General features: G+C 38.9%; 1 protein-coding gene across 2 annotated transcripts in view; it reads right to left on the bottom strand.

Annotated features, from left to right (window-relative positions):
- The window catches only part of arhgap21a (Rho GTPase activating protein 21a), an 87875-nt gene extending 65237 nt beyond the window's left edge, over positions 1–22638 (bottom strand). Inside the window, exons 1-2 of one of the 2 annotated variants that reach the window (XM_032550807.1) lie at positions 22233–22638; positions 19529–19770 (exon numbers count right to left, since the gene is read on the bottom strand). In XM_032550807.1, coding sequence (XP_032406698.1) covers positions 19529–19606 — 78 coding nt within the window. In that variant the 5' untranslated portion in view covers positions 19607–19770; positions 22233–22638. Of the gene's footprint in view, positions 1–10877; positions 11592–19528; positions 19771–22232 lie in introns of those variants that run through there. The other variant, XM_032550806.1, reaches the window with a different exon arrangement.
- Positions 22639–27635: the final 4997 nt, after the last annotated feature.

The following is a 27635-nucleotide window of genomic DNA, read 5'->3' as shown; positions in this document are numbered from 1 at the left end:
GCTGGCAGCGCAGCAGCGAGGGTGTGGCGGCTGTGTTCTCCGTCTCCACAGTAAACAGCCAGTCAGCTTGTGAGCCACTCGCTCTGGCATGCAGAGGGTGCCCTTTTAAAAAATGAAAACCAAAAGAAAGACACATGGATGCCATTTGTGAAAACTGGTTGTAAAACAACACAGAAATATAAAGTTCAGAGTGTTTTCACCTCTGGCACTATCAGGCTTGTTTTATTATTATTAGTGTTTTATTATTTTGTCAGGCACAAAATAAGTCGTTAAAAAACATGTTGCATCATTATCCTCCAAACACATCTTGTCTTCTTTGTTGTTTCCGTCAGAAGTAACATCCTGTTGTTGATCACACGACTCGTGTGATGCGAAAAAAAAATTTTCCGAAATGCACTAATATCGACACAGCCGAAAAACCGCTTTATCATAGCGCAAAAACCTTTTTATCAAAAAACATGAGTTTTTCCAAAATTGACGTGTTTCTATGAACTTCACTGTCAGTCTCATTTTAGCTGCCTTTCATCATCGCCAGGAGTATGTCCATTACAAATGTGCACCAAACTTTGTCAATACTCTGCTAATGTTGGAAAACACAATTTTGCAATTTCAGTATTTCTTCTAAAGAAGAAACACAATTAAAAATCACGTGTGAATAAGTTTGTTCAAGCGATAAGACATTAAAAAACACACCACACCATCGTCCTCCAACCACTTCCTGTTGTCTTCTTCGTCGTTTTCACCAGTAGTAACATGATCCCATGACTAACATACTAAAAACCACTAACAAAAACAGACTGGAAACACGATATTCCCACTAGGACAAGACTAAAAATAAAAATAAGATAATAAAATAGAAACAATATTAAAACTATGCTGAATCAAATTTTGGACGCAGGAACAAAACTGGTTTTATACTGCTAATATTTCCCAAAAGGCATATGCTCTTTCTTCCTTCTTATGTGTTCACACTTCCTGTTTCTCCTTTTTAGAAACATTTCATATGAAAGCTGCAAGAAGAGGAGGACAAGGTGTCGTTCCCTGGTTTTACTGACTGACATGAGGACAGGTCAAGCGGTTTGTCCTCTGGAAGCAGCAGAGTGTGAGAGGATAGAGCAGCTGACCGACACACATCAGTGGTGTATAGATTGTCTGTCAGGACTCTGCAGAGGGATTATTCAACCCTCCAATCCTCTCCATGCTCTCACTGTCATGCATGATGTAACAACTTCTTTCTGTTTGAAACCTAGGAGCAGAACAGAGAGGGGCGCTGAGAAAGAGAAGAAAGTGACGTGGGTTGATGGGAAATAAGCCAATATATGTTTTATTAGTAGTGTCAAGGAGGGGATAAAAATACAGAGAAATCCCTGCTAACACAGCGCCACCCTCTGGTGATGTTCCCACCAGCTCTGTCTGCAATGCAGCAAAGAGAGCTGCATCTTTTCCAACCTTATTTTCTCAAGCGGTCTCAGATGCATTTACTATACTATAATCCCGTCAAACGTCACCAACGCCCCATCATTCCTCTGCGTTACCAAGGTTACAACTCCACGGACGAGTCTGCACTCCTTGGTTTCGCTAAGACCGAGCACCTGAAAACCTGAAAAAATGAAAGCGGCGGCCGCAGTGTGTTTACTGCGGCCGCCGTTGTGCACATATGTCGCCAGGATTAAATGGCTCTGTGTGGAGGGGGAAGGGTGTTGTTGTGAATCAGCATTCTGTTCACGCCTCTTTTCACTACAACCGCTCACCCACAATGCAACGCTGCAGCAGAGATGATGCAGCAGCTAGATTCAGCACTCTGGGTTTAAAACATGACCTATTTGTTACGCTTTGACTTTTCTAAAAAAAAAAAAAGAAAAAGGAATGTATCACTAAGCCTGTCACAATAACAAAGTTTGCTGGGCGATAAATTGTCAACAAGTTATTGCGATAACTGATAATATTGTTGTTCTGAGATCATTTTTACATAATATAATGATAATGTCATAATGTAAGAACACATTCTCAAAGATAAATAAACTTTAAATTCTAATGAACACTAAACAGTGGAACTGGAATATATTTACATATCTAAAATAAACAAACAGAAACAACGAATAAAATTAATGATAAAAAAAAAAGGCCAGTTGAAACCAAAGCAACAAACTGAACATTTTTATCATCTGATTTTCAGAAAAAAAGAGAAAAACAATCAAACATGCAAATGGAAATTATAGAGCCCATTTTAATTTATCATGCATTTAGTTGAGTTATTGCTCATTTTGACAGGCCTAAAATAAAGCAAGTACAAAATAATGCAGAATCTATAGAATTTGGCGCACATTTGTCCTGTGTGATTTTATTTATGATATGTAAATAAAATCCAGGACAAGAAGTTTCAGACACACTTGAGGGTCTGGTAGATTCGGTTTAACTCGGGATGAAATGGTGCGGTTTGCTTTCACACTGCACTACAATCTATACTCATTGAAAAACTTGTTGCAAATGTATTCAACAATTTTCAGATTTCTTAAGTAAAAAAAATTAAAACCATGTATCCTGTTTCTCTCAAATCCCAGGGTCTGACACTTAGAACCTTAACATAATAATAAACAATCAGTTAGCGCACTTAACCCATACTTTGTGTGCAAACATTAACCCTCTCAGTGGGGGGCATCACTCTCTGGTTTAATGCTTCAATGCAGCAAAACAACTGATTCTACATTTATTGCACAAACCAGAATACATCTCAGAAAGAATCATTTACAAACTCAACAAAATCACATTTTCTCTTATGGCTGGAAGTTTTTCCTGTCTTATATTTCCATTGCTTTAATACCAAGAACAGTGAAGAGTCTTGACTAAACTACACTTTCATGACAAGAAGATTGTGCTGCAGGTTTTGGTTAATGGGTAAGACACTTTAAAGTCTGATAGTTTCTTAATATGTGTGTCTGAAGTTCTGCAAACAGGTGAGACACAAGGCACCAGAATTGCAAAGCATTTTGTTCCCTCATTTTGAGAATAAACTCATAATATTACGAGAAAAAAGGAATACAACAATAAATCCAAAATATTAGAAGAATAAATTCATAATATTACAAGAATAAAGTCGTACAACAATAAACAATAAAGTCGAAATAACATGAAAATAAAGTCATAATATTATGAGAATAAAGTCATAATATTCCAAGCGTAAAGTCATAATTATATGAGAATTGCCACAATGTTACCAGTATAAAGTCATGATATTACCAGAATAAAGCAAAAATTATGCAAGTATAAAATCCTATTGGGCTGCACAGTGGCGCAGTTGGTAGCACTGTTGCCTTGCAGCAAGAAGGTCCTGGGTTCGATTCCCGGCCGGGGTCTTTCTGCATGGAGTTCGCATGTTCTCCCTGTGCATGCGTGGGTTCTCTCCGGGTACTCCGGCTTCCTCCCACAGTCCAAAAACATGACTGTCAGGTTAATTGGTCTCTCTAAATTCTCCCTAGGGGTGTGTGTGTGAATGTTTGTTTGTCCTGTATGTCTCTGTGTTGCCCTGCAACAGACTAGCGACCTGTCCAGGGTGAACCCCGCCTCTTGCCCGGAACGTAGCTGGAGAGGCACCAGCAACCCTCCCGACCCCATTAGGGACAAAGGGTGAACAGAAAATGGATGGATGGATAAAATCCTATTACGTGAATAAAGTTGTGTGACAAAGTTGAGACAATTGGAAAAATTATAATGTTACGAGAATAAAGTTGAAGTAATTCTAGAATAAATCACAATTGTACAAGATTATGTCATAATACTACCAGAATGAAGTCATAATTACACAACAATAAAGTCAGTTAAATATTTCCAAAGTTTAGCGGGCTGTTTTTTTAAATGCCCACAGACGACCCAAAGCACAAAGCCACTGAATGGTGCTAAAGGTCACAGACAGAGTTAGAGGCACAGCTCAGGAAAATGTGATTTTACTGCAACACATACTGTCAACTGCAATATTTATGGTAAATATTGCTTTTTAATTAATATTGAATATTAATTATAATCTGATGAATTGGTTGAACAGAGAATCCTCTTGTGAGAACAAGGCTGCAGTCATAAAGAGATTTGCAATTTAATCTGCAAAATATGTCTGGAGAGATAAAATACACTGTTGTTACTACTCTAGCACTCTAAACAAATAAAATGTGCAGATTGTCAGGAGCAAAAAACAAATACCTTATGACTTGATTGTGTAAATTATTTGTACCAAACTCAAATTTTATAGATTTTTTTAAACCAAGAAGGAACCCAGTTTATTGGTGACAAAAAAGCAACATAATAGGATGTACAGTATGGTACAGTGAATGGTAACCACCCGTCCCCAACTGCTTTGAGATGCTAATAAATGTGGCAGCAGGAATAAAGGACGGATGGAGCGAGAGGACAGAAAGGAAGAGACAATGCAGCGGTGAACTGACAAGTCGACACTAAAACACAAAATCAATCTGCAGCTCATTGTCCCTCTGAGAGGAGGACAGAAAAATAGACGACTGAATATCAGTTTAATCCGAATATGAAAACTCCAGAAAAACAGAAATCAGTGATGCTTTAATATTTACATGAAATAGTTTAACATAAACAGAATGAATTAAACCGGTGATTCCCAAAACTGTGATTAGAACGAATATAGAACCTGAAAGATGGATGGATGGATGGATGGATGGATGGATGGATGGATGGATGGATGGAAGGATGGATGGATGGATGGATGGATGGATGGATGGATGGATGGATGGATGGATGGATGGATGGATGGATGGATGGATGGATGGATGGATGGACGGATGGATGGACGGAGAGATAAATGTACGAACAGATGGATAGATTCAAATGGATGGATGAATTGGTTGAATAGAAGGACAGGTGGATGGACGGACAGATTATTGGATTAACAAATGGATGGATGGATGGATGGATGGATGGATGGATGGATGGATAGATAGACGAAGATAGAAATCAGTTCTCTGCCTTTTTGAACATAAAAACCAAAACTTTTAGAAGAAGCAATGAACTAACCGATCCCCTTATTTAAATAAGAAACATCCCAAAAAGCGCAGAGAAGAGAAGCGTCGGTTTGATAGAACAGTCGTGTGTCAGATGGACAGAACCGTCATTTTCCCCTCCCTGCTGGGTGTGTTTCCTCTCCTGTGGCAGGTCCAACCCCCACATGCCAGATCTCAGAACAGAACGGCCCAAACAAAGGAACGGACCTGCACAAGGCGCTCTTCCTCCGCCCAGACATCACCTCAGCCGTCCCCCAGGAGACGGAGGGCAGGTGGGCCAATCACAGTCCCCAGGGTTCCCCCTGCCCCGGTGCAAACAGTCCCTCCAATAATTGGTTTTCTCATCTATGAATTATTAATCCGTGTCGCTCTTTGAGGTTTGGGCCGGCTAACTCGCCCTCAGAGCCATCTTATGTATGTTCTTCACAAGGAAAATAACAATAAGAGTTTAAATTAAATAACACTTCGACCATTTTTCAGTTTAGCTTTTGACAGATTCCTTGTATTTTAGACAGATTAGTTAGTATTCCAGTTAAAAGGGAATATCACCAATTTCAAATATATGCAAAATTATGCAAAGCCTCTCTGGTCCTCCTAGTTGCAGAATAAATGTTTATTTCAATGTAAAAAGATTTTTTATAAAATTATATTAAGGCAGCCGATTCTCATCTAAATCAGGTAAACTCTAAATATTTACTTTACTTATTGATTATTCTGATGATTAATCAACTAATCAGATAAAAAAAATAGGCACATTTTGCTGATTTTTTATTTAAGTCTTTTTATACAGTATTAGAAATACATCTGCTGACTACTTTCAGTTGCAGTAGAGGATATTTTTAACCGGGTGAAGCTAAAACTTCCACTTTTTCCAGTTTTTGGTTGAACATATTTACAGAAGTTTTTTTCTTAAGTGTAAAATGTATATTTCTTTTACAGTTTAGGTTTAATTACTGCTCTGACAGTGTGATTTCTTCAGCAAATGGCCTTTTTTAGAGTCTGTATACTCTTGTTAACAATTAATAGATTACTAAATTAGTTGACAATTATTTCAATAATCGATTAATCGCGATTAATCCAATTAATCATTTCAGCCCTAAACTCAATGTAATGAAAAGCATTTAGAGAAAAAAAATAATAAGAGTTTTTAAACAAAGGGGGGTGGGGGATCTGCATTTGACCTGCTAAACACAGTTAAGCCATAAACAGAAAGAAAACTTCAAACATTTTATAATAACGTTAAAGTGTTTTATTTTGCCTGGGATATAAGGAAAAGGAAAAGAAGAAGTAAATCACCGCGCTTGATCTGTTTTAGCAAAGGATGCATCTGCAGCTAAAAAATACTTCAAACATTCAACAACTACAAGAAAATAGAAATAAAAACATCAGAATTATAAAGGAGAGCAACATTAAGACAGACGCTAACTCGCTCTGGGTTAAAAACCAAAGAGATAAAATAAAATGTTTTTAAACAAATTTTAAAAACAGAAAAAAATTACCAACACGGTGTAGGACAAATTTTTTATTTTCATTATTTTTTGGATTAACTGATTAATATTTGGGTAGCAATAGAGGCTGAATAAGATATATTTTTTAATCGGATGATGTTAAAATAAGACATTTATAGAGATAGGTTGTTTATTTAACTCTAATACATTTTTGTCAAAATTTGTCTTAATTACTGCTCACATATGTCGTTCTTTGAGAAATTGGTGGTTTTTTTGAGTCTGTATACTCGAGTTAACGATTAATCGGTTCCTAAATTATTTAACAATTATCTCAATAATCGATTAATCACAATTATTACAATTAATCATTTCAGGCCTTAACTAAAATCTGTATATATCAGAGCTTTGCAACATACTGGGACTGGAAATTGACGGATGCATTTCAAAATAAACCCAATTAAATTTTTCTTTCAAGTTCAGGATAATCGCCTGACTTATGGATATTCTTGTCAGGCGGGTTTATTATTAGAGCCGCCCAGTTATTGGTGGCAGAGCAGTTGGATGCACAGCTTCTCCCTCTCAGTCTCACACCAGGTGTTGGCCTGTAAATATTTCATGAGGCCTCTGTGCCGTGCTGCTGGCGCACAGAGGCTGTTTTCAGCGGCTTTCTGGAAACAGAGCCCCATCAGTTCAGCTTGCGACGCAAACAATTTTCAGCGCGGCTAAAATTAAATTAGGGGAAGGGACGGCGGCAAGACCTCTTTACTCCTCACATCGACATTCCAGGGCGAAATTAAAAAGTGGAGACGGGAGAAAAAATTCATGAAACAATGAGCTGTCTGTGCGAGAGTCCAGGGGGAAAGCCAGAGGCATGTCAGAGATACGAAACGCTTGTAAGGATGCCAAGCTGACTTCTGTCCACACAGACACAAACCATCAGACACGATAACACGATAAAGAGCACTTTATGACAGACAGAAACCCATATCAGTGTCTCTAGATGCTAATACACTTACATCATTCTGTGAACTGGACCGCATTGATGCCAATTTTATCTCCAAGAGTTAAAAGTCAAGCTTCAAAAATGAGAAATTTGTGGCCAGTTTTTAGTTTGATTTTTGTTCTCCAAATCCAGCATGTTCCATTGCAAAAAGAAACCTTTAATATGTGCTTTTGAAGTCTTGCTTTCTCTCACTTTCTCGCAGCCTAAATGAACTGCTAACATATCACAGAAAGCAATTTCTTTTTCCTTTGTATCCTTGCTTTGAAACTACAGCTTGCAAACCACAAGCCACATATCAAATCCCAGCTAATCAACCAACTAATATCACTTTATTGATCTCTAAGCGATTAAGAGGCAAGCAGAAAAATCATGTCAGGCAAAATAAGGTTGGTCTCAACTAGCCCCTTTTTGAAGGACAATTTTGTTTACACAGATTCAATATCCATGTTTTGTTGTAAGCAATAAATCAATCACATGATAAATTAAAACAAGTTTAATCATTTCCATTTGCGTGATTTTTTGCTGTTTTCTACAAAAAACTGGATGACAGAAGTCTTCAGTTTGGTGCTTTGGTCTCAACTAAACAATTTTTTGAAGGTCGATTTTGTTTACCGAGAATTCATAATCCATTTTATTTGTTGTTTTGCTTATTTATCTTGAATACGTAAAATATCTTGAAGTTCTGGTGTTCATTAGAAATTCATCTTTGAGAGGGTGTACTGGTGTTTCCATCATATTACAGTTTATAGCAATAACTTCTGGGACAATTTGTCATCCAGCAAAAATTCTGGTTGCATTAAAGTTGAACAACGTTTTAGATAACATTAATACACCTAAATATTAATTACTCTACAACAGCAGTGATGGTGTAAAGTCAAAGTATTTTTAGTAAAAGGTCATCATGGGGTGAGAATCTCCTATTGGTTGGAAGTTGACAGAGTTTAACAGGGTTAGTCTTGCAGGTTGCCATAAGAAACTTGCTTCTATTGCTGTTCTTGACATATTAGCTCCTTGCAAATGAAATAATTTACATTCCCTTCTCTGGTTTCCGCGTTTAGAAATGATCACAATACTGGACTCTTTCCTCTGAGTTAACTTTTACCAGTTGTGGAGTTAAAATCCCACCGGTAAAACTTTATGGAAGTTGTTCCAGACTAAAACAAATCAAATTAAACCCCCTGAAGCTGCATGAGGCATTCCCAGTGGACACACAGGGACACCCAGAGGTCAGCATGCCGAGCAATCCATGGTCTCCTGTTCCACACTTCTGAATGAAGGCTGGCTATTAATAGCCCAAATGTCAGGGATGCCTTTCCTGGAGAACTCCAGCCTCCCAAAAAAAAAAGAGGCCAGGACATTGTGAACTCATATTGCTCTCATCAAATTCATTATTTTCCTGTCATACATCCACATATTTCTGAAAGTGACAGACTCAAACTGGTCCCAGTTCCTCTATATCTACTATTTTTTGACCATTCCCTGCGACAGAGATCAACCATGCAACTTAAACGTTTTTTTACCCAAAACATTATACTTTTTGTCAGTTTCATAAAAGGATACAATCTGAACTTTATAGGAGTTCAAACTGAAAAATAACTTAGAACAAGAAGTTTTTTGCCACCCTTTTCCAAAACTTCATCTGTAGTTCTGGGTTTTTCTAGATCAATGGTCCCCAACTTGGTCCTGAGGGACCACTGTCCTGCATGTTTTTGATGAGTCCAGACTCCAGCATAGCTGATTCATATGATTGCATCACCTCTTTTGCATTCTTTCAATTGCTGCAGAAGCCAGTTAATCACCTGTTCATTTAACCCAGGTATACAGCAGCAGGGAAACACCTAAAACATGCAGGGCAGTGGGCCCTGAGGACCAGGGTTGGGGACCACTGTTCTAGATAATTAAACCAAAAACTTGGGACTTTTCTATTTGGGTGTAACAATACACAAAACTCATGTTGGTACATTTGAGTGTTTACATACTCGGTTCAATTGGGGACCAAAGTTGCAAGATTTGTTACAATTTTGGTTGTAACAAAGTTGTAACAACCAACTTTGTAGGTTGGTATGTTGTAGGTTGCTTTCACACTGTATTGAGTAAAATGAACCAAATTCTTTAAAAACCTGTTCCCCTCCTCGCCTTCTGGGGGCACTGCACCAAGAACTACTGAAGGAAACCTCACAAAAAAACTCTGAAAAAGACAGTGAGCGCAACTTCCATTATCAGAAAATGTAAACAAAAATGAAGTATCATCAAATTTTAGTGGTTGTAGTATTCCTCCTTTGTAAAAGACCATGAGCCGTTTCTAAAGCTAGCGCTAGACTCTTGTGTTTGATTTGGTTGTCTTTACCCAGAATTCCCTGAGCTGTCGTCCACTTTCTGCTTTTGGAGTGGTCGCCGGTCCGCTTGCATTCACATATGCATTCGAACCACAACAGAGTTCACTTTGACCCAACAAAGACCAAAGTTCGCAAGCGTGCCAGATCCCCGATTCTCACCAAACGGCCGCTGGAGATTCCCTCGTGTAACCCTTTAAAGATTTGGATAGATACAAAACAGAGACAATTTAAAGGAGAAAAAACCCTTGGACAGGCACATCTTTTTCCCTATTTCATTCTTTTCATGCAAACCGATAGTAGGGATGCAACTGCTGATTATTTTAGTAATGGATTGATCAATTAATGATTTAATCAGACAAAAAATTTTGACATTCTACAGATTTTTCATCAAATACATTAAGAGATGCAAATAAACAAATATTTCCCTTTTTAAATAGGAAAATTAACATTTTATTTCCTAAAACACAACAACACAGCATTTCATTAGCAAATCTGAACCAAGTGAAGCTAAAACTGCCACTTGAGCTTCAGTTAAAACGTATTTACAGACAAAGGTGTTTTATCTTAAATACAAAATGCCTTTTTTGTCTCAGTTTTTGGCTTTATTACTGCTCTGAACAAACAACCACGTTTTGTTTTCCAGTAAATTGCCTTTTTTGAGTCTGAATATTACAGTTAATGATTAATCAACTGCTAAATTAGATGATTATTTCGATAATCGTGATTAATCACAATTAATACAATGAATCTGATTAATCACAATTAACCGTGATTAATCCGATAAATTGCGATTAATTAGATTAATCGACACCTGAAAATATACTAACATTTAACTCCTTGTCCTTTTCAGTTTGCTGAGGAAGCCTGTTTGTGCAACTCTGTGATTTTGTTGTTTTCTGCATCGTACAGATCTTCATCTTAGAGCCGACTGCTCTTACAAAAGACGAGGAACGGCGACCTAAATCTACAAATTTAAGCAAAATCTAAAACGTTTCAACTGAAAATAGCAACAAACAACCAAACAAAGAGAACAGACATCCAAAAAAAACAAAAAAATCCTTACAAAACTGACCTGATTGCTCCAGGCGCAGTACAGATCACAGATCAGGGTCCAGTTGTTTCTAATCATGCAGTCCAGAACTTTAAGATGTGACATTTGCTCTGAAAAAACACAAGCTGCTCGGACACCTGCCCCGTCAGCCGTCCGCGTTGGACCCTGCTGCTCCCGGAGGCTCCCTGCAGGCAGCGATGCTCCTCCGAACGGGACAGGAGGGAATACAGCCGAACACACACCTCCGCTCCCATCTGTGAGCCCAACGGATAACCTGTCAACTGTGGCCGACGGCCCAGCCACGCTTCATTAGCCGCGTGTTAATGACTCCGGCTGCTCTAGCCTGAGATAATCCTCTGATTTCAAAAGATAAAGAAAAACAGCATTGTGGAAAAAAGGGGGGATTAATCTGCAAAAACCTGCAAGAGAGGCCAAATTTAGGCAGCAGGATCCAAACTGCAGAATGGCGAAAACAAAGAATGAGAGAAAACAGAGCAAGTTGCACTTTTTTCTGAATTCTCCATGCTGATGAGGCTCCCTCTCTCCGCTCAGCTTGTCGTGCCGCCCTGTGCTCGTCTCCGCAGCGGCACAATGAGATTCAGATCCATCCAGAAAACCATCAATTAGGCCGCAATGCAGGACTCCTAAAAGCTCTTCTCATGGTCCCAAGCACAACTTAAACGGCAGAGTTTGTAAAATCAAACTTGTCCCAAGCAAAGAGGACTGCGCTACCTCCAACTCTGAATCTGAGTGCTGTTGCTGCACTTTCATCGGCAGTGCAGGATGCTTTTTTCTTTTTTTTTGCATTAGTCTGCAAAAAAATACAGCAGGAGTCGAGCCTGCTGCTGCAGCCCCCGCTGGCGCAGAGCAGAGACTCCCATAAAACTTACAAAAACAAGCAAGATGAATCCACGTTTTTACCAGAGTAACTCAATCCAATTAAAAAATACTTTAAGGGAAATTAAACGTTGTCGTAACTCAGATCACCCAACTGATCTCCAATAGCAGTCAATCTTCCAACAAACCTAAAAAGGCCTCTGATTGAAGACCACTGCTGTATGAATGCCAAAACATGCAGCACTTTTTGTGGACAGAAGTAATCCAATAAATGTGTCCTGGATGACAATATCAGTCATTGGAAAGCTAATCCACCTCATTTGCTTTTGCCGCTCCTATTTAAATCTCTATCTGGCCGTATTGTTAGAAACTCGGGCAGAGACACATTGGAGTTTAGGATATACAGTAATTCTTGCCCAATCGGTTCAACGTAATTAGCTGAAATGTGAAACCTTTAAAAACACTTATAACCGTATATTTCAATGGTTCAAATACCAAATAAACTTTAATTTGCACAGTTGAAACAGTTCCAGTACTATAAAAGAAGCTAACATCCACAGTCTTCCATATTGTCACTCTTCGGGTTCGGCCAATTGGCACCAAGAAAAATAAATGATTATCCTTCATTGGTTGCTTTGCAAATGCTAGGCAATAGTGTCTCAACTAGCACTGAACCTAAATACTCTAAGATGAATTTTATTTTAAATATTTCAGAAAAACTCTGATAACAAGCAAATTTTCCGTTAATTATTTGGAGTTACCTTTCTCAGAAACATTTGTGAAGATGTGAATCAAGTAAACTGGAAACCAAACCAGTACCATGGGGTTAAAGAAGCCTATATTTGAGCTTAAACTAAAAATAATGTAATAATTGAACACTGTATGCTTACTTTGTCTATCATCTCAGGAAATACCATTGGGTTTAGGCTTTAATAATGCTAATTCTAAACTAAATGATCATCTGCAAAGACGAAATCCAATGAACACTGAGACCAACAAACCATTTGCAACTTTAATGAATCAAACTTTCACCTTGAATTACTATCATGTTGTATCGTTTCTCTGCTTCAGGGAATCTGTAATCTGTGCTTTGGAGCTCTGTGCTCTGACTATGTGAGAGCAACACAAGATCCATGAATCAGAATTGATTGGATTATATTTACTTCGCTGTGGGGGAAGGGGACATGTTTTACCTTCTGCTGGACGATTCCTAGTTGGTGATGAAACAATGGAGGGATGCTTCCTGCTGCATTATGTCACAATAGTTTCCTAAATGGATGTCAAAGATCAATGAAGACCTCATAAGGTATTCATTTTATTTTAATATTGCACTAAATGAATTGATTAGACATAAAGAAACAAATTAAAGTACTGTTTTCACTAATACAACAATTAAAATATAGCAAAAGATCAATGCTTTGAGAGATATTAGAATATTTACCGCAGCGTCTTCCTTTGCATGCTGAAATGCCAGATACCGCATAAAATGGCCAATAAGAGTATTTACTCTGAGCGCTGTGAGGAAATCTGGATATATGACTCTATTTAATGATATCTACCAAATGTAGGTGTGTCAGAAACATTTTTTGTTGGATTGGAGACACTAACCTGCTAACTTTCTTTTCAATTAATCAATTACAAAATTAGTTGATGATTATTCCAATAATCGATTTGTCACAATTAATCCGATTAATCGTTTCAACCCTAGTTAGTAATAACAGGATTTTTTTCTCTTTTTTTAAGGTTTTGTTGGCTCTAGTGGCCTCCACTTGAAAGTAGTCAGACAGGAAAGAGGGCAATGAGAGAGGGGGAAGACATGCTGCAAATGTCGCCAGGCCAGGAATCGAACCCGCGACCACCGCCACGAGGACCACGGCCTCAATATATGGGTCGCGCCCCGCCCCTGCGTCACCACAACACCCAGTAATTACAGTTTTTAAAAGAGAAACTGACTAAAATTGGTACATATCAGACCTTTACAACAAAATATTCATCAATTAGTAAATTAGTAGATTATTTTAATAATCAATTTATTATAATTTGTCATGTTTCATCACGATTAATCTGATGAATCTTTTCGGCCTCGATCTGCAAACAAAGCCAAATGGAACAGCATTTCCAAACCAATGAATCCCTGGGTATGTAATTTAGCTACAAAGTGGCATATTGAGCCACAGTCAATAAAACACCAAACTGACTAAACCTGCTTGTTTGAAGATGGGGAATGATCAGATCTATGGCAGCTGGATCTGTTCTGTGACTTCTCCTCCATTCATCAATGAAAATCCTCCTCAGTCTGACCACAATTGCTCCTTTCCACAGAAGATACTTTCAGGAAATGCGATTTCCTGCCAAGCGAGAAACCCAGACTCCCACCACTGAGGGCCAAGATACGTTCCTGATAACACCGTGTTACGTAACTCTGCCTGAAAACCCCACTGATATTTCACATGAGGCTGCACTTGTTGTAAAGGGGATAATTTGTGCTAAATGACCTTTCAGGTGTCTATCCTCTTACTATCTGCCTGCTACTACACAGAGAATTGCATAATCTGTGGCTTATGAAGCCTGCAGGGAGTGGAGTGAGTTAGAAGGGAGGGGGACTGTGAATACTGCCCAAGAGAAATGTGCAATGCAAACAAACTCAATGATGAGCTTAAACCTTAAAGTCATAGATGGACCCAGATGATTGGCATGTTTTGACAGATCATCAGATTTAGATCTGAATTCCTGCCTGGATCTTTCTCTTGAACACAGACAGAAGGACGGAGGCACCCAGGCAGCAGAAGCTGTGACATCGAGTCAAATGGCAACAAAGGGACACGAGTCGACAGAAAAGGGGGCATTTTTTCGGTTGTTGCACTCTCTGCAACAACCGACAATCACAAGTCTGACAATCACTCTTCTATGCTTCTGCCTGGAGAACTCAGCGACGGAGACTTCAATGAATTTTATTCTGATTTAACAACTCAGAACAGACAAAAGTACTGCATAACTGTAAAATGGAAAGAACAGTTTCCTTTCCAGGAAATAATAAGATGAGCTACCATAACTACGCAGATGATACACTGCTCTACATCAAGATGTCACCAGGTGATTCTGAACCCAAACAAGCACCGAACAGAAACAAAACTGAAGTTATTATATTTGTACTTAAAAAGGAACAATCCAGTCAACATACAGCTTCAGTTATTACAGCTGGAAACTATAGATCAGGCCTGAAATCTGACCTGAATATTTAGAGTCACATAAAGACGGTCACAAAGTTGGCCTTCTATCACCTGAAGAACATTTCCAAGGTTAAAGGACTAATGTCTCAGCAAGACCTAGAGAAAATCATCCATGCATTTATATTTAGTTGCATTGATTATTGCACCAGTGTCTTTACAGGTCTGCCTAAAAAAATCTGCAGCTGATTCAGAACACTGTTGCTGGTGTTCTGACTAAAACCAGGAAGGTAGAGCACATCACCCCAGTTCTAAAGTCCCTAAACTGGCTCCCTGTAGCTCAAAAATTGTTTATCACTGAATGGTTTAGCACCACAAAAAGATCTGTTCTCTAAACATGGAGAAGCAGCATTTGGCTTCTATGCACCACAAATCTGGAACAAACTTCCAGAAAACTATAAAACAATTGAAACACTGAGTTCCTTCAAACCTAAACTAAAAACCCACCAGTTTAGAGTTGCTTTTGATTATTGATAAATGGAACATTGACCGACATATTTGATGAGTATTGGTAATCATCACTGATGGTTTCTCAGTTGGTGACTGTATATTTTATTTTGAGTTTTTATGATGTAAAGCCTGTGATGGACTGGCGACCTGTCCAGGGTTTACCCCGCCTTTCGCCTGTTGACAGCTGAAGATAGGCACCAGCGCTCCTCCCAACACCAGGGTGTAGGGAAATGAATGAATGAATGAATGAATGAATGGATGGATGGATGGAAGGAAAGCATTTTGAACTGCCTTGTTGCTGAAATGTGCTATACAAGTAACCATTGAATCCTGTATGAAACATGGACCCAGATGATTCAGTTCGACCTTTACAGCGATGGTAGCTCTGGTCTAAATCTAGTGACTCTTACAAGGCGCTCCATTTTAATCTGACACAACAGCCACTCTGTGTTTGAGTGCTAAGACTACACCCAAGTCACGTCCTGTTCAGCGTCTGGTTTGGTTAACATAAGAGAGCCCCGACGTCCTGACCAAATGCAAATTTGTTTCTCAGATTCATGCAAATGAAAATCCTTCTCTCTCTGCTCTGACTGATGAGCTGCCACGGCTCTGAACGATAATAAATGAGCTTATAATCCTCCTCTGCCCAGAAAAACTCCTGCAGTCACTGAAAGGAACAGTGAAAGTATTAAAAATAAAAACACACACACCAAAAAAGTCTCAGTTTGACACGTAGAAGTGGAAAAAGCTCTAATGGAAAAAAGAAAACACGGGACAAGCTAACCATAGTCCCAGTCTCTGTCTCCTAAAGTGATGACCAACGTTCACATTTCCGCTTCGTGTTGCACCATTCAGGGGGAAAAGAGAGAGCAATGCCAGAGTGCCGACTCCATTTTTCCCTTAACATTCATCTTTCTAAGGGCTAAATATAGGAGCACCGAAGACACACGGGAATAGAGGACGGGTGAAAGACAAGCATGTGGATCAGGAGGAAGAGGAAAGAAGAGCAGGGGGACGACACGGCCGAGAACATGGCTGAGGGCCGCCATTGGCCTCATCCCCACCGACAGGAATGACTGAGGGATGCAGTCGAAACGATTCAGTGATTTATTACACATGGATTTACCAGACACCATTCTACTGCAGCTATCAATGAATGAATGGATGGATGGATGGATGGATGGATGGATGGATGGATGGATGGATGGATGGATGGATGGATGGATGGATGGATGGATGGATGGATGGATGGACGGATAGTTTGATAAATGGATGGATGGATGGATGGATGGATGATGGATGGATGGATGGATGGATGGATGGATGATGGATGGATGGATGGATGGATGGATGGATGGATGGATGGATGGATGGACAGATAGTTTGATAAATGGATGGATGGATGGACGGACGGATAGTTTGATAAATGGATGGATGGATGGACAGATAGTTTGATAAATGGATGGATGGATGGATGGATGGATGGATGGATGGATGGATGGATGGATGGATGGATGGACGGACGGACAGATAGTTTGATAAATGGATGGGTGGATGGACGGACGGATAGTTTGATAAATGGATGGATGGATGGACAGATAGTTTGATAAATGGATGGATGGATGGATGGATGGATGGATGGATGGATGGATGGATGGATGGATGGATGGATGGACGGACGGACAGATAGTTTGATAAATGGATGGATGGATGGACGGACGGACAGATAGTTTGATAAATGGATGGGTGGATGGATGGATGGATGGATGGACGGACGGACAGATAGTTTGATAAATGGATGGGTGGATGGATGGATGGGTGGATGTAAATGAGCTGAATCAAACACCTCATTTGTTCCAGTATAAAATGGTAAAAATGCAGATAGAGTGAAAATGTAAATGAGATCATAACAAATGAGCTGCTCTTCTTATAAAATATTTATCAGTCGGGTTCTTTACCCCTGAGACAGAACCAGCTGAGAGCCTCAGCTGGTTGGACCGACCCGGTTGGTTTAACCATGACAGCAGGACAGGATTGTGAGCGACACACAGGGTGTTTTTCTCTTAATGATCAGAGCAGCTGGGCCTAAATTACCCCCATGCTGCTGCCATGCTGCAGCCATGCTTCGGCTCTGACAGGCGGGATGTGTCTGAGTCTGCTACAGGGGCCGTTGTGGAGGATAGACCCCCTGATTATCAAGTCAGGACGATGCAGATGAGGGCCCTCAGCTCTCATCATAGCCTGGAGGGACGGTGGTTAAAGCTGTAAATCTCGGGTTTATCTTCCTCATTCTGGGCAATCAGCCATAAAATATTCACTAAGTTGGTTTTTATCTTCTGTATGTTCCAGAAACCATAAAACACAGGCCTGATACCAACAGGAAAAAAGAACCCTTTGGCATTGATTTACTATACTTTTAACACTGTAGCATACATAATTAGATTTTTTTTAAACAGGATGAAAAATTCTGCTGCACGACTCACATCGGCATGCTTAAAGCTTGAAGTGAAGCTATGGTTCTGATTGATTTGTCTAATTTGAGAACCTTGAGAAAATGTAGTTCATTCCTCATAAACTTAGCAACCAGGAACAAGAATCAAACATGGAAAACCAACATTTAGCTTTATACGTTACGTTTACTTTTAGAGAAACTCCTGTTAGTTTATGAATTATGGAGTACTTAGCAACACAGAACAAGAATCAAACATGGAGAACTAACATTTAGCTTTATATTTGCTCTTTTAGTCTGTGTTGAAAGAGCGACTCTCTGAGAAAACTAACTGTTCACTTCAAACTGCATCATTAAAATACAGAACAGAATATTTTGATAATTTTTTGTCCATATAGCCCAGCTCTATTTGAGAGGTAGTCCTTTAGTTATTAGGTGTTTATACTTTAAGATTAAGTATAATAGGGTATAGAAAAGATTCTTACATGATCCCATATTTTCGAAGCAACACAATTACCTGCTTTAAATAAAACCGGTAAGATCCTACTCTGAATTTTAGTTTTAAATTCATTGTGTAAATGCTTCAAAATCATAGGAATACTTTATAGACAAAAGTAAGAAATTATGTTTAATTTTTTCAATATAGTCTGTCAAAAATAATCTTTGATCAGCTGGTAGAGAGTCCTTTGTGGACAAGGGAAATCGAGTTTTGAAGCTGACTGATGTGCTTCGGATGTTTCTGCCTAACAGCTGGGAGTTTGAGAGGATATGGTGGTTTTAGTTTTCCGCAGAGAGGCAGAGCAGAGTGTTGCTGTGGGAAGTATTTATTAGATTGCAGAAATGGATGCAAGGGGAAAGATTTCATGCAAGCTAATAGCTACAAAACCACGCCTTGGTTAATGAGATTTCTCCAAAACGGCGCCACTAATACACTTTCAACAACGTTCTGGTCACTTCCATCAGACAATGACACATCACAACCAACCTCACAAAAATCACTGAGTTACTGGATTTTGTTTCATTTATTTGCAGTTTGTAACTCTTTCTCTATCAGGATGCTGATAGATTTATGTCATCCATCCTCAGCTAGTTCTGACACAGTAAGAGGATTACAGGCACACACTGTTGCCATTTTCTGATGATGGATTAATCCAAAACATGCCGCCGCTGCAGAGCTGGCTCGTAGTGATGATTATAATGGTGTAACCGCTGGAGGAAGAAAAAAAAAAAAACGGATGAGTTTGACAATGTGCCACTTTTTCAGAGTTTGGCACGCAGACCAACAAAGAGCCCAGTAACATCAGCAGCCCTGCAAGTATAAAACTCTCATTGTGCACTTAACCAGTTGTCAGAGGAACGAGAGGGACAAAATGAACCCAATCACCCCCAAACACTGGCAGATGTGCTGCAACGCTTAGCTCACTCTCCCGGCGCTCACTCCGACACTTCTCAGGCATGTCACGGGTTTTCTGCAAGAAAATACCTGCGAAAAGCAGCCCTCCTTATTGAGTCGATTTCCTAACACAGTTCAGGTTACAAATCAGAACAACCGACTCCTCAAGCAAGTGTTTTTCTGTTACATTGTGTCTGAAATAGTCCACCTCGTGTCAAAGATTATTTACAGTGTGATGCATTCAAAAAACAACAACAACAAACAGCGGAGTAGTCCAGCAGCGTCACACGAGAGCATTTAAACCCCAGCTACCTACCTGACAGGCGGGAGCTACTGCTGAGTGTTTCCGCTCTTCAGTGTCCTTTGGGGAATCACTCCAACGCGCTGCCATCATTTATTCCAAACCACAGAGTGGGGAGAGGTCCTTCAGAGCCCACATTGACGTGAGGAGGACGAAGCCCCAAGAAAACAACAGAAAATAGAAAAAGAAGGGGGGGAAAATAAAAAGATCCTAATCCACACCGTCCACTTTCTTCATGTCGATCGGTGGCCACAAATCTGCAGATGAGCAACAGGCAAGAATTAGTCAAAGTTTACCTCAAACTGGACGTCAGTTTGTGCTAATTGCTGATTGTTTCATAAAGCATTTCTAAAATATTCAAAAGAAAATGTAGCTGAAACACCTAATCGCAATGTTTATATACCATTATCTAGCATTTTTAAAGAGGCCAATCATTACTTAGAGCTGATTGGCTGAACCTTCAGATATAAAGAAGACAATAGATGTTAGCTTCTAGCTTAGTGCATTTAAAAGCTGCAGTTTGTAACTATTTTTTTTATTGTTTATTACATGTCACCATGTTAAAAATGTCACCATGTTGTGACAGTTTAGTATGAGACACAAAATCTGTGAAAAGATTGATGTCCTCCAACTCCTATCTGAACTACTATTGCCATCTGAAGAAATGCGTAGAGCCTGGTCAAAAACAACCAACCAGAGCCAGGACGCAGGTCTGAGCGCTGTCAATCAACTGTGTGTACGCGCAGCTCAATGTGCTAATGGTGGAAAAATAACTTATCGTTGGCCATGCTAGCTAGACTGAGCAGGCAGAAGCTGAAATGGGGGAACAGTGTGTACACAAGCGTGACTGACAGTGCCAATACCCGGCTCCTGGTTCTGACTGGTTGTTTCTAGATAGTACTGGGAGACAGCAGAGGAGCTCAATCTCTTCACAGATTACCCATCTCATATTATACTGTTACTGTAAATAAAAATAAATCTTTTTTATGAAGTTGAATGCTGCAGCTTTAAGAGATATTTCATATATTTTGATCAGCCGATTCGTACCTGAGAAACCAATCGTATAAACCTCTACAAGGGTCTAAAAATAAACTGCTGTTGTTTTGTTTTGTCATAAGAGAGGGTTGACTGATGAAACCATTCACCAGGTCAAGTCTGCATGTGCACTTCTAACCCAAAAGATGCCAACTTTGTTGTTATATTTAGCGACTTTTCAGGCAAAAGCAAAAAGATCTGTATCTTCAATAAAAGATCTGTATCACAATATTGAACACAATATTGGCCCAAACTTTTGTATTTGGGACACAATCAGAGGCTGACCCCAGATCACCAGGGGGGCCCCCAAGTACACTAAGCTAGCATGATCAAAAAATATATACATTTAAAATAGCACTGAATAAAATGTTATTAAATACAAAAATATATATACAGTACAGACCAAAAGTTTGGACACACCTTCTAATTCAATGAGTTTCCTTTATTTTCATGACTATTGACATTGTAGATTCACACTGAAGGCATCAAAACTATGAATAACACATGTGGAAATATGCACTAAACAAAAAAGTGTAAAACAACTGAAAATACCCCTTATATTCTAGTTTCTTCAAAGTAGCAACCTTTTTCTGTGATTACTGCTTTGCACACACTCTGCATTTTCTTGATGAGCTTCAAGAGGTAGTCACCTGAAATGGTTTTCACTTCATAGGTGAGCCCTGTCAGGTTAATAAGTGGGATCTCTTGCCTTATAAATAGTCATGAAAATAAAGAAAACCCATTGAATTAGAAAGGTGTGTCCAAACTTTTGGTCTGTACTGTATATATTATTATTTTTATAGTTGTTACACAAATAGTAGGTTGATTTCTTGCTCCCACTGCTGGGGAAATATAAGATATCAAACTTATTAACTGGTTTACTAGAAATTTAGTATTTATCTGTAGATGTTACTTTCAAATAAATGAAATAATGTGGCACACTTAAACACCACACTGCATTTCAAAATCTTTTAGTTTTCTACTTCTGTAAGGTTAAAAATTAACATAATAACACTGGTATGTTGTAAGCTAATTACAAATTATGCTAATGACAATAGGCATGTTAGTTAGAAATTATAAATTATCTGGTGTTCACATGTTGGGCCCCAATGAAAATCTGCTTAGGGCCCCAAAAAGTCTTGGGCCAGCCCTGGTTGCATCCAAAAAATATTATGTTTTTATTAGCATTTAATACAATTGAATAGTCTGCACAGATAAGTGAATTTGTGGGGTTTTCTTTTATTGATTTAACTACTTTTAAAAACAATTTCTGTTTTATTTTCCTGTTAAAGTGATGATAGAGAGGCGCGATGGCAGGTGCACAGGATGTTTTGATTTATTTAATTTGTGAATAATTTCAAAATAAAAATGCCTGTCAGTAGAAATGTTTTTGAAAACATGCGGAACAGGCACGTAAATGTCGATGTAAAGGGAAAGTCGTGAGAGGAAAGTGGACAAACAAGGACAGCACGACAACAGCCATTATAATTCAAACCACAACCACGGGATACAAAACCTAGCTTCCTGAAATAGCAACTAAGCAGCTGTTAGGATCCTTATTATTAATATTATCTTTATTTTAACCGATGCTTCAATCAATCTACATCTCAATGGATCATCTATGAACAGCTACATAAAATACAAGGACAGACAGGTTGTTGTTATAAGTGGGAACAAAACCTACCTGTTACAAATCATGAAAAACAGAGTGAAAAAAACACGATATCCATGGTTGTGATGAGAGTAAAGCTGTTCCCAGATCCCTCCGTCAATCCACGGATGGGTTAAAAGGGCTGTCAGGAGATTACAAAGCGGGATATTCGGTCTCTTTTCAGCGGCACACTGACCGCTGCTGCCGCTCGCTACCTGTTAGGAAAAACAGGCTGGAAAAAACACGGTAAACGCCCCTCACTGAGCATTTCTCCGCGAAAGGGACGGCGAGAAAATTTAACCTGTGGTCCTCATTCATGTCCGTCCATTTGCGAGATCCAATTCGAGGCAAAAAAAAATCACCCCCTCCCGAAGAAAAATTGAGACAAAAAGTACTCCTCCGTCCTCCCGTTTGGCGGCGCGACAATCTGAACTACCAACTGACGAATCTCCCGACCCGGCTGCAGCTCCGCCCCCTTCTACTTGCCTCCTGGCAGCACACTGTCCAATCAGAGGGCGGGTTTAAATTTGGAATTGAGAAGCGGACCAATGGGAGAAGTCCTTACATAACGGATTCAGGAAAGGGTGGAAGCTGGTTTATTCTGGTCACCAGCTGAAAAGCTCTGCTTTACATTGTTTACGTTGGTGCTGGGGCCAAAACATGGGGTTTTAAGCACACATTTAATTATTTATGCATTGAAAAATATCCCCTCACACAAATATACTATTGATTTAAGCCGAAATTTAAAAAGTACTTTTTAAATATGCATTATCGTTTCTGTGTTCATGCATTTCTGCATTAAAAACAGAAAAGTCCCTACTGAATTTATGAAATTACAATGGCTATGCAGGGTTTTGGGAAAGTAAATGTAGCTTTTGAACATTTTCATACTTCTGAATCCACCATTCATTTGGAATGCAGCAAAATGTTTTGTTCCAAATATACCATTTTATTTGATACACCAACAAAACCAACAAAAAATTTAGAATGTAAAAAGTACAAAGGTTGTATTATTATGGGCATGCTGTTCTTCAGAAGGGACAGCAAAGTTTTCTGACCTGAGACAGATGGATTGTGCTAAATACACAGCAGTTCTGGAAGAAAACTTGTTATATGCTGAAAAATAATCATGACTGAACTGAAATTTCACCTTTATGGATAATTGCAACCTTTATTAGAGTAGCTTAGATGAAGATACTATGGTATTTTAAGGACAAAAATGACAATAATTGATATAAGTAACAAAGGTTAACAAAATAAAGCAAAAGACAATTGAATAAATAGAGTATCCAGAAATTGTACTGATGTTACAGTAGAAATATTTCATAATGACAGTAAACAGTACACTGTATTAAAAAATACTCCTAAAAGTTACTCAAGTAAATGTAATTGAGTACATGTAAATAGTTACTGTCCAACTCTGCTTCTGAAGCATACATCTGCCAAGATCTGTGTGACACACTTGCTCCAATTAACATTAGCCGTTGCCGTTTTCCACCTTTAAAGCACATAAATCACTACATCATCATAAAAAACAACCGTCAGGCTCCCACACAGATGCTGAGCTTTCCAACTTCCCAACATTCAGCCAGTGAAGCATATCTACCTCTCCATTACAAACTGTACCATAGCACATAAGGACTCCACCAGGGCATGAAGAAATCCCAGGATGATCCGTGCAAAGACAAAGCCCTGCAGAGTTCAGTTTGCTGGCTTCTCCTGCAGCACAATAGAAGGTAGGACAATAGGACGAAGCTTTCCCAGTTTCAGAGAGGACCTATTGTCTACATAGCTTGTACGCTCTCATCCAGACAATGGAGAAGTTCATCTGATGGATGTGGGTCTCTGCCTTAAGTGATGGTAAACATGAGGTGCAGATTCATTTAATGCAACCTGCTCGTTAAGCTCTGCAGAAGCAGAACTTGTGCTTATTGTTTCCCAGCATCCCCGTGGATTACATGTGTGCATAAAAATTATTCCAGAAACTATAAAAGCTTTTACTGGTTTACAGCCATGCAGCCGCCTCCTCCTATTCCCAATTTGGGAGGAAGATTCCCAACTTTTCTGTAGCTTTTGCTCCAAATATACAGTGAGAAGCAGGCAGAGGTGGGTAAAAATTGTACTCAAGTACTTCAACATATTTTTACTGAAAGTACTAGGAATGGACCGGTTTTTCCGAGGCCAAGACCAAATGCTGAGAATTTTGACAAATATATATTGATTTTTTGTATACCACAAAATGCAAAAATAAACAGAAAAACATTTAATTCCTCAACCAAAACTACTTCTTGGTATTAAATGATCATAACAAACTAATATTTAAGTTAAAATTCCAAATCAATTTGTTTTAGTATAAACAAAAACTGCAAGTGTGTGTCTGGTGAATGTTTGGTTAAAACACGCTTATTCAGAGAAGTTACTTAAGAGTAGTGATACTTCATTAAAAAAAATACTCTGAAAAAGTACATTTTTTCCAACAAGTTACTCAGATGAGTAAATCTAAGTAATTTTTGCCCAACTCAGGCAGCCAGGAGATTACCAGCTCTTCCATGGTAGAAAAATGTTTGGCTGGATTAGGACATTACATGGAAGATGAACACAAGTTCAAAGCCAGGATGGGCTTGGATTAGGACAGGTGGAAATTCCTCTGCATGCTGTCTTTGTTTTTTCTTTTGTTTCATTTTTTTGTGGAAGAAGGCCTCTCTGTCCCATCCTCATCAGACGCTCATGTACAGCAACTCTGAGGATTTTTCTTAACCTGTGGTTTAGTTTGAGGGTTTAAGAGGATGAGGATCACTGTGGACTCCTGGTTGTGTAAGTGGATCTGGCACTGAGTTGGATGACTGGACGAAACGCAGCCTCAAACCCAACTGACGCTGCAGAGGATGTTCTTTCTATTTGTAAACCATGGTACACCATTGAAGTAAAAATATGGTTTTTCTCATTAGCAGCACTGCAAACATTTGACAGCCCTGATTGTAAAGATCAATACTCTAATAGGATATAATATGATATATGATAATCTAATTGATAAAAGTTTGATAAACATTTGGTAACAAGATTTATTGGTTTTCACAAGTATTTATGAAATGATTTCTAAGAAAATAAAAGAAATAACAAGGGTCCGGCATTAATTTGACCTGGTTAAAATGAATGTGGTTAATCTGATAATTTAACAATGCTGCGATCACATTATGTTATATATTATATTACAATATGTAGGTCCTTTCAAATGAAAAACAAGGTTCTGGTGACTGGCAGAGTAAATTTGCCTAACATACACTTAGGCTACATGTCAGTCTAAGCTAGCAGATAAAGGCAACATTAGCTAAGCTAATGTTGCTAATGTTGCCTAGGCTAATGTTGCCAGTTCGGTAGCAAGTACTACAGTAAATATAACTGATATTTATCTTAGTATTACACAGAGGAGGGTAGAATACTCAAAAATTGTGATTGCGTAATTTTGTAATAGTTTCCTTGCTTTTTGAAATAGTTTTGTCCACACCTTTTCCAGTGTTGTGATTTTTAATACACAAAACAATTGATCAATCCTTTTAAAATCGGTCCTTTAGATTTCATTTTTTTAACCAAAAACTCAGACTGAGATGTTTTTAATACTTACCAGACTTGAGATGTCATACTCCCAGTAAAACTGTGTATTTCTTGAATTTTCTAATCCAATCAAACCAGCAGATAAACTGATTAGGTCTACAGATTAAATATGCTTTATGTGTTGTTCTGTTGAGGTGAAATTAAATCCCAGCTCTTCATCTGTAACCACCGGCTTCATATATCAAAAGCTGGGATGTGTGGCCATTCAACTGGACAATCCCGGTTTTGTTCCTTTTGTGTTGGTCACAGTTTACCTGTAGTACACTTTTCCGGCCCCGGCCCCTGCCTCTGTTCCCCTGGCGAAGCTCCACAAAGCTGCAGCATGAGAAACCTGCCGGGCTTTTTGTCTGCTCTCGCTTTCACCAAACCCTGGTTCAAGGCGACAGACAATGGCCGCTGAGTTCCCAAGGCAATGCAGGGGGCATTAGTGCTGGGATAAGTTAACAACTACCAACAAGTGCTGATGTTTTATGATAAGGATACATGGGGTTTCAGTCAGTGGTACAATGTGGGTCTTTGTTGCCCAGACAGCACAGACAGCAAGAAACAGAAAGCAGCATCATTTCCTACTGGTTTTTAATCATCTTGTTCCTCTGCCCCTTAGGGTGAACTGAATTAAAGATAAAACCTCACTGACATTCAGGACCTTCTAATGTCCTCTAATAAGCAATTTCCCCTTGGGAATCAATAAAGTATAATTCTCACGTGATGTCACACTTCCAGGAACGTTGTAGCTGGGAGCCATCTTGGTAGGTACAGTAACTAACTGTCATGACAGTCACTGTGGAGTTGCTATGACAACAATAAATAAGCCACAAACTTAAAACTAGCTCTTGCCTCATTCCTATCTAACTTAACAATATAAGTACATTATAGCTACTATACTAAAATAAATATCAGATATTTATGGTAGTACTTACTGTCCAACTAGCAAAATTATCTTAGCTAATGTAGCTTTTGTCTACAAGCTAAGTCAAACATGTAGCCTACGTGTATGTTATGACATACCAGAACCTTGTTATTCACACAAAGCCGTTGAAACACTGTGAAGTTTCTCCATGGCGTACGCACTCTTCGTGTTCACTAGGTAGTGAACTATGTCATTGTAGGAGATCAGAAGCAGTTTGTCCACACTGTATATATTTCCTGTCTTTGTCTCATACTGGTCGATCCAGACAACAAAGATTTTGACTAATGTGCTTTTTCTTGCACATTAGTCAAAATGTCATTATATTGTCTTTTTTTATTATCTGAAAGCCATGGTTCATTTGCTTTGCACTGCACTTGCCTACCAAGATGGCGTGGATCATTTCCGGCTCAAACTTGTCAAACCTACAGTATGCATTCTATTTGATTCTATGCCAGGCAAAGATATATGGAATCAAAATGTTTAAACCAGGTACTTCAAACTTTCCTGGAAGTTTTTAATTTTCCAAGTAGCAACCCATTAATCAGGTCATTTATCTTAAAGAGGCAGTGTAGAAGCAGTTGGACCGTTATCTTTGGTTTGGAGGCTTTTTTTAAATAAAATGCAAGATAAAGGAACTGTAGTATACTCACCAACTACAGTATTATGTACAACTTTGAGCTACTTTTAGTGTTGTAGTTTGGCCGCCATCCAGCAGAGGACGCCGCTGGTCATCCTTAAGCGAAGCCGTTGATACAGAAACAAAAAATGGCGGAAACAAGAGAAAGAGAAACCGTCCAGAGTCGAGTGTAGCATGCAAGACGCACGTTATGCAGCTCTATTTTGAAGAATAAACACTCAACCAGCTCCTTAAGTTAGCAGCGTGATCTTCTCATTCAACACTTACCTGATGTGCT

Source organism: Xiphophorus hellerii, chromosome 21 (genome assembly GCF_003331165.1).
Source record: "Xiphophorus hellerii strain 12219 chromosome 21, Xiphophorus_hellerii-4.1, whole genome shotgun sequence".
Lineage (NCBI taxonomy): Eukaryota > Metazoa > Chordata > Actinopteri > Cyprinodontiformes > Poeciliidae > Xiphophorus > Xiphophorus hellerii.
The sequence above is the reverse complement of the archived record's forward strand: the minus strand, read 5'-3'. Positions and strand labels throughout refer to the sequence as shown.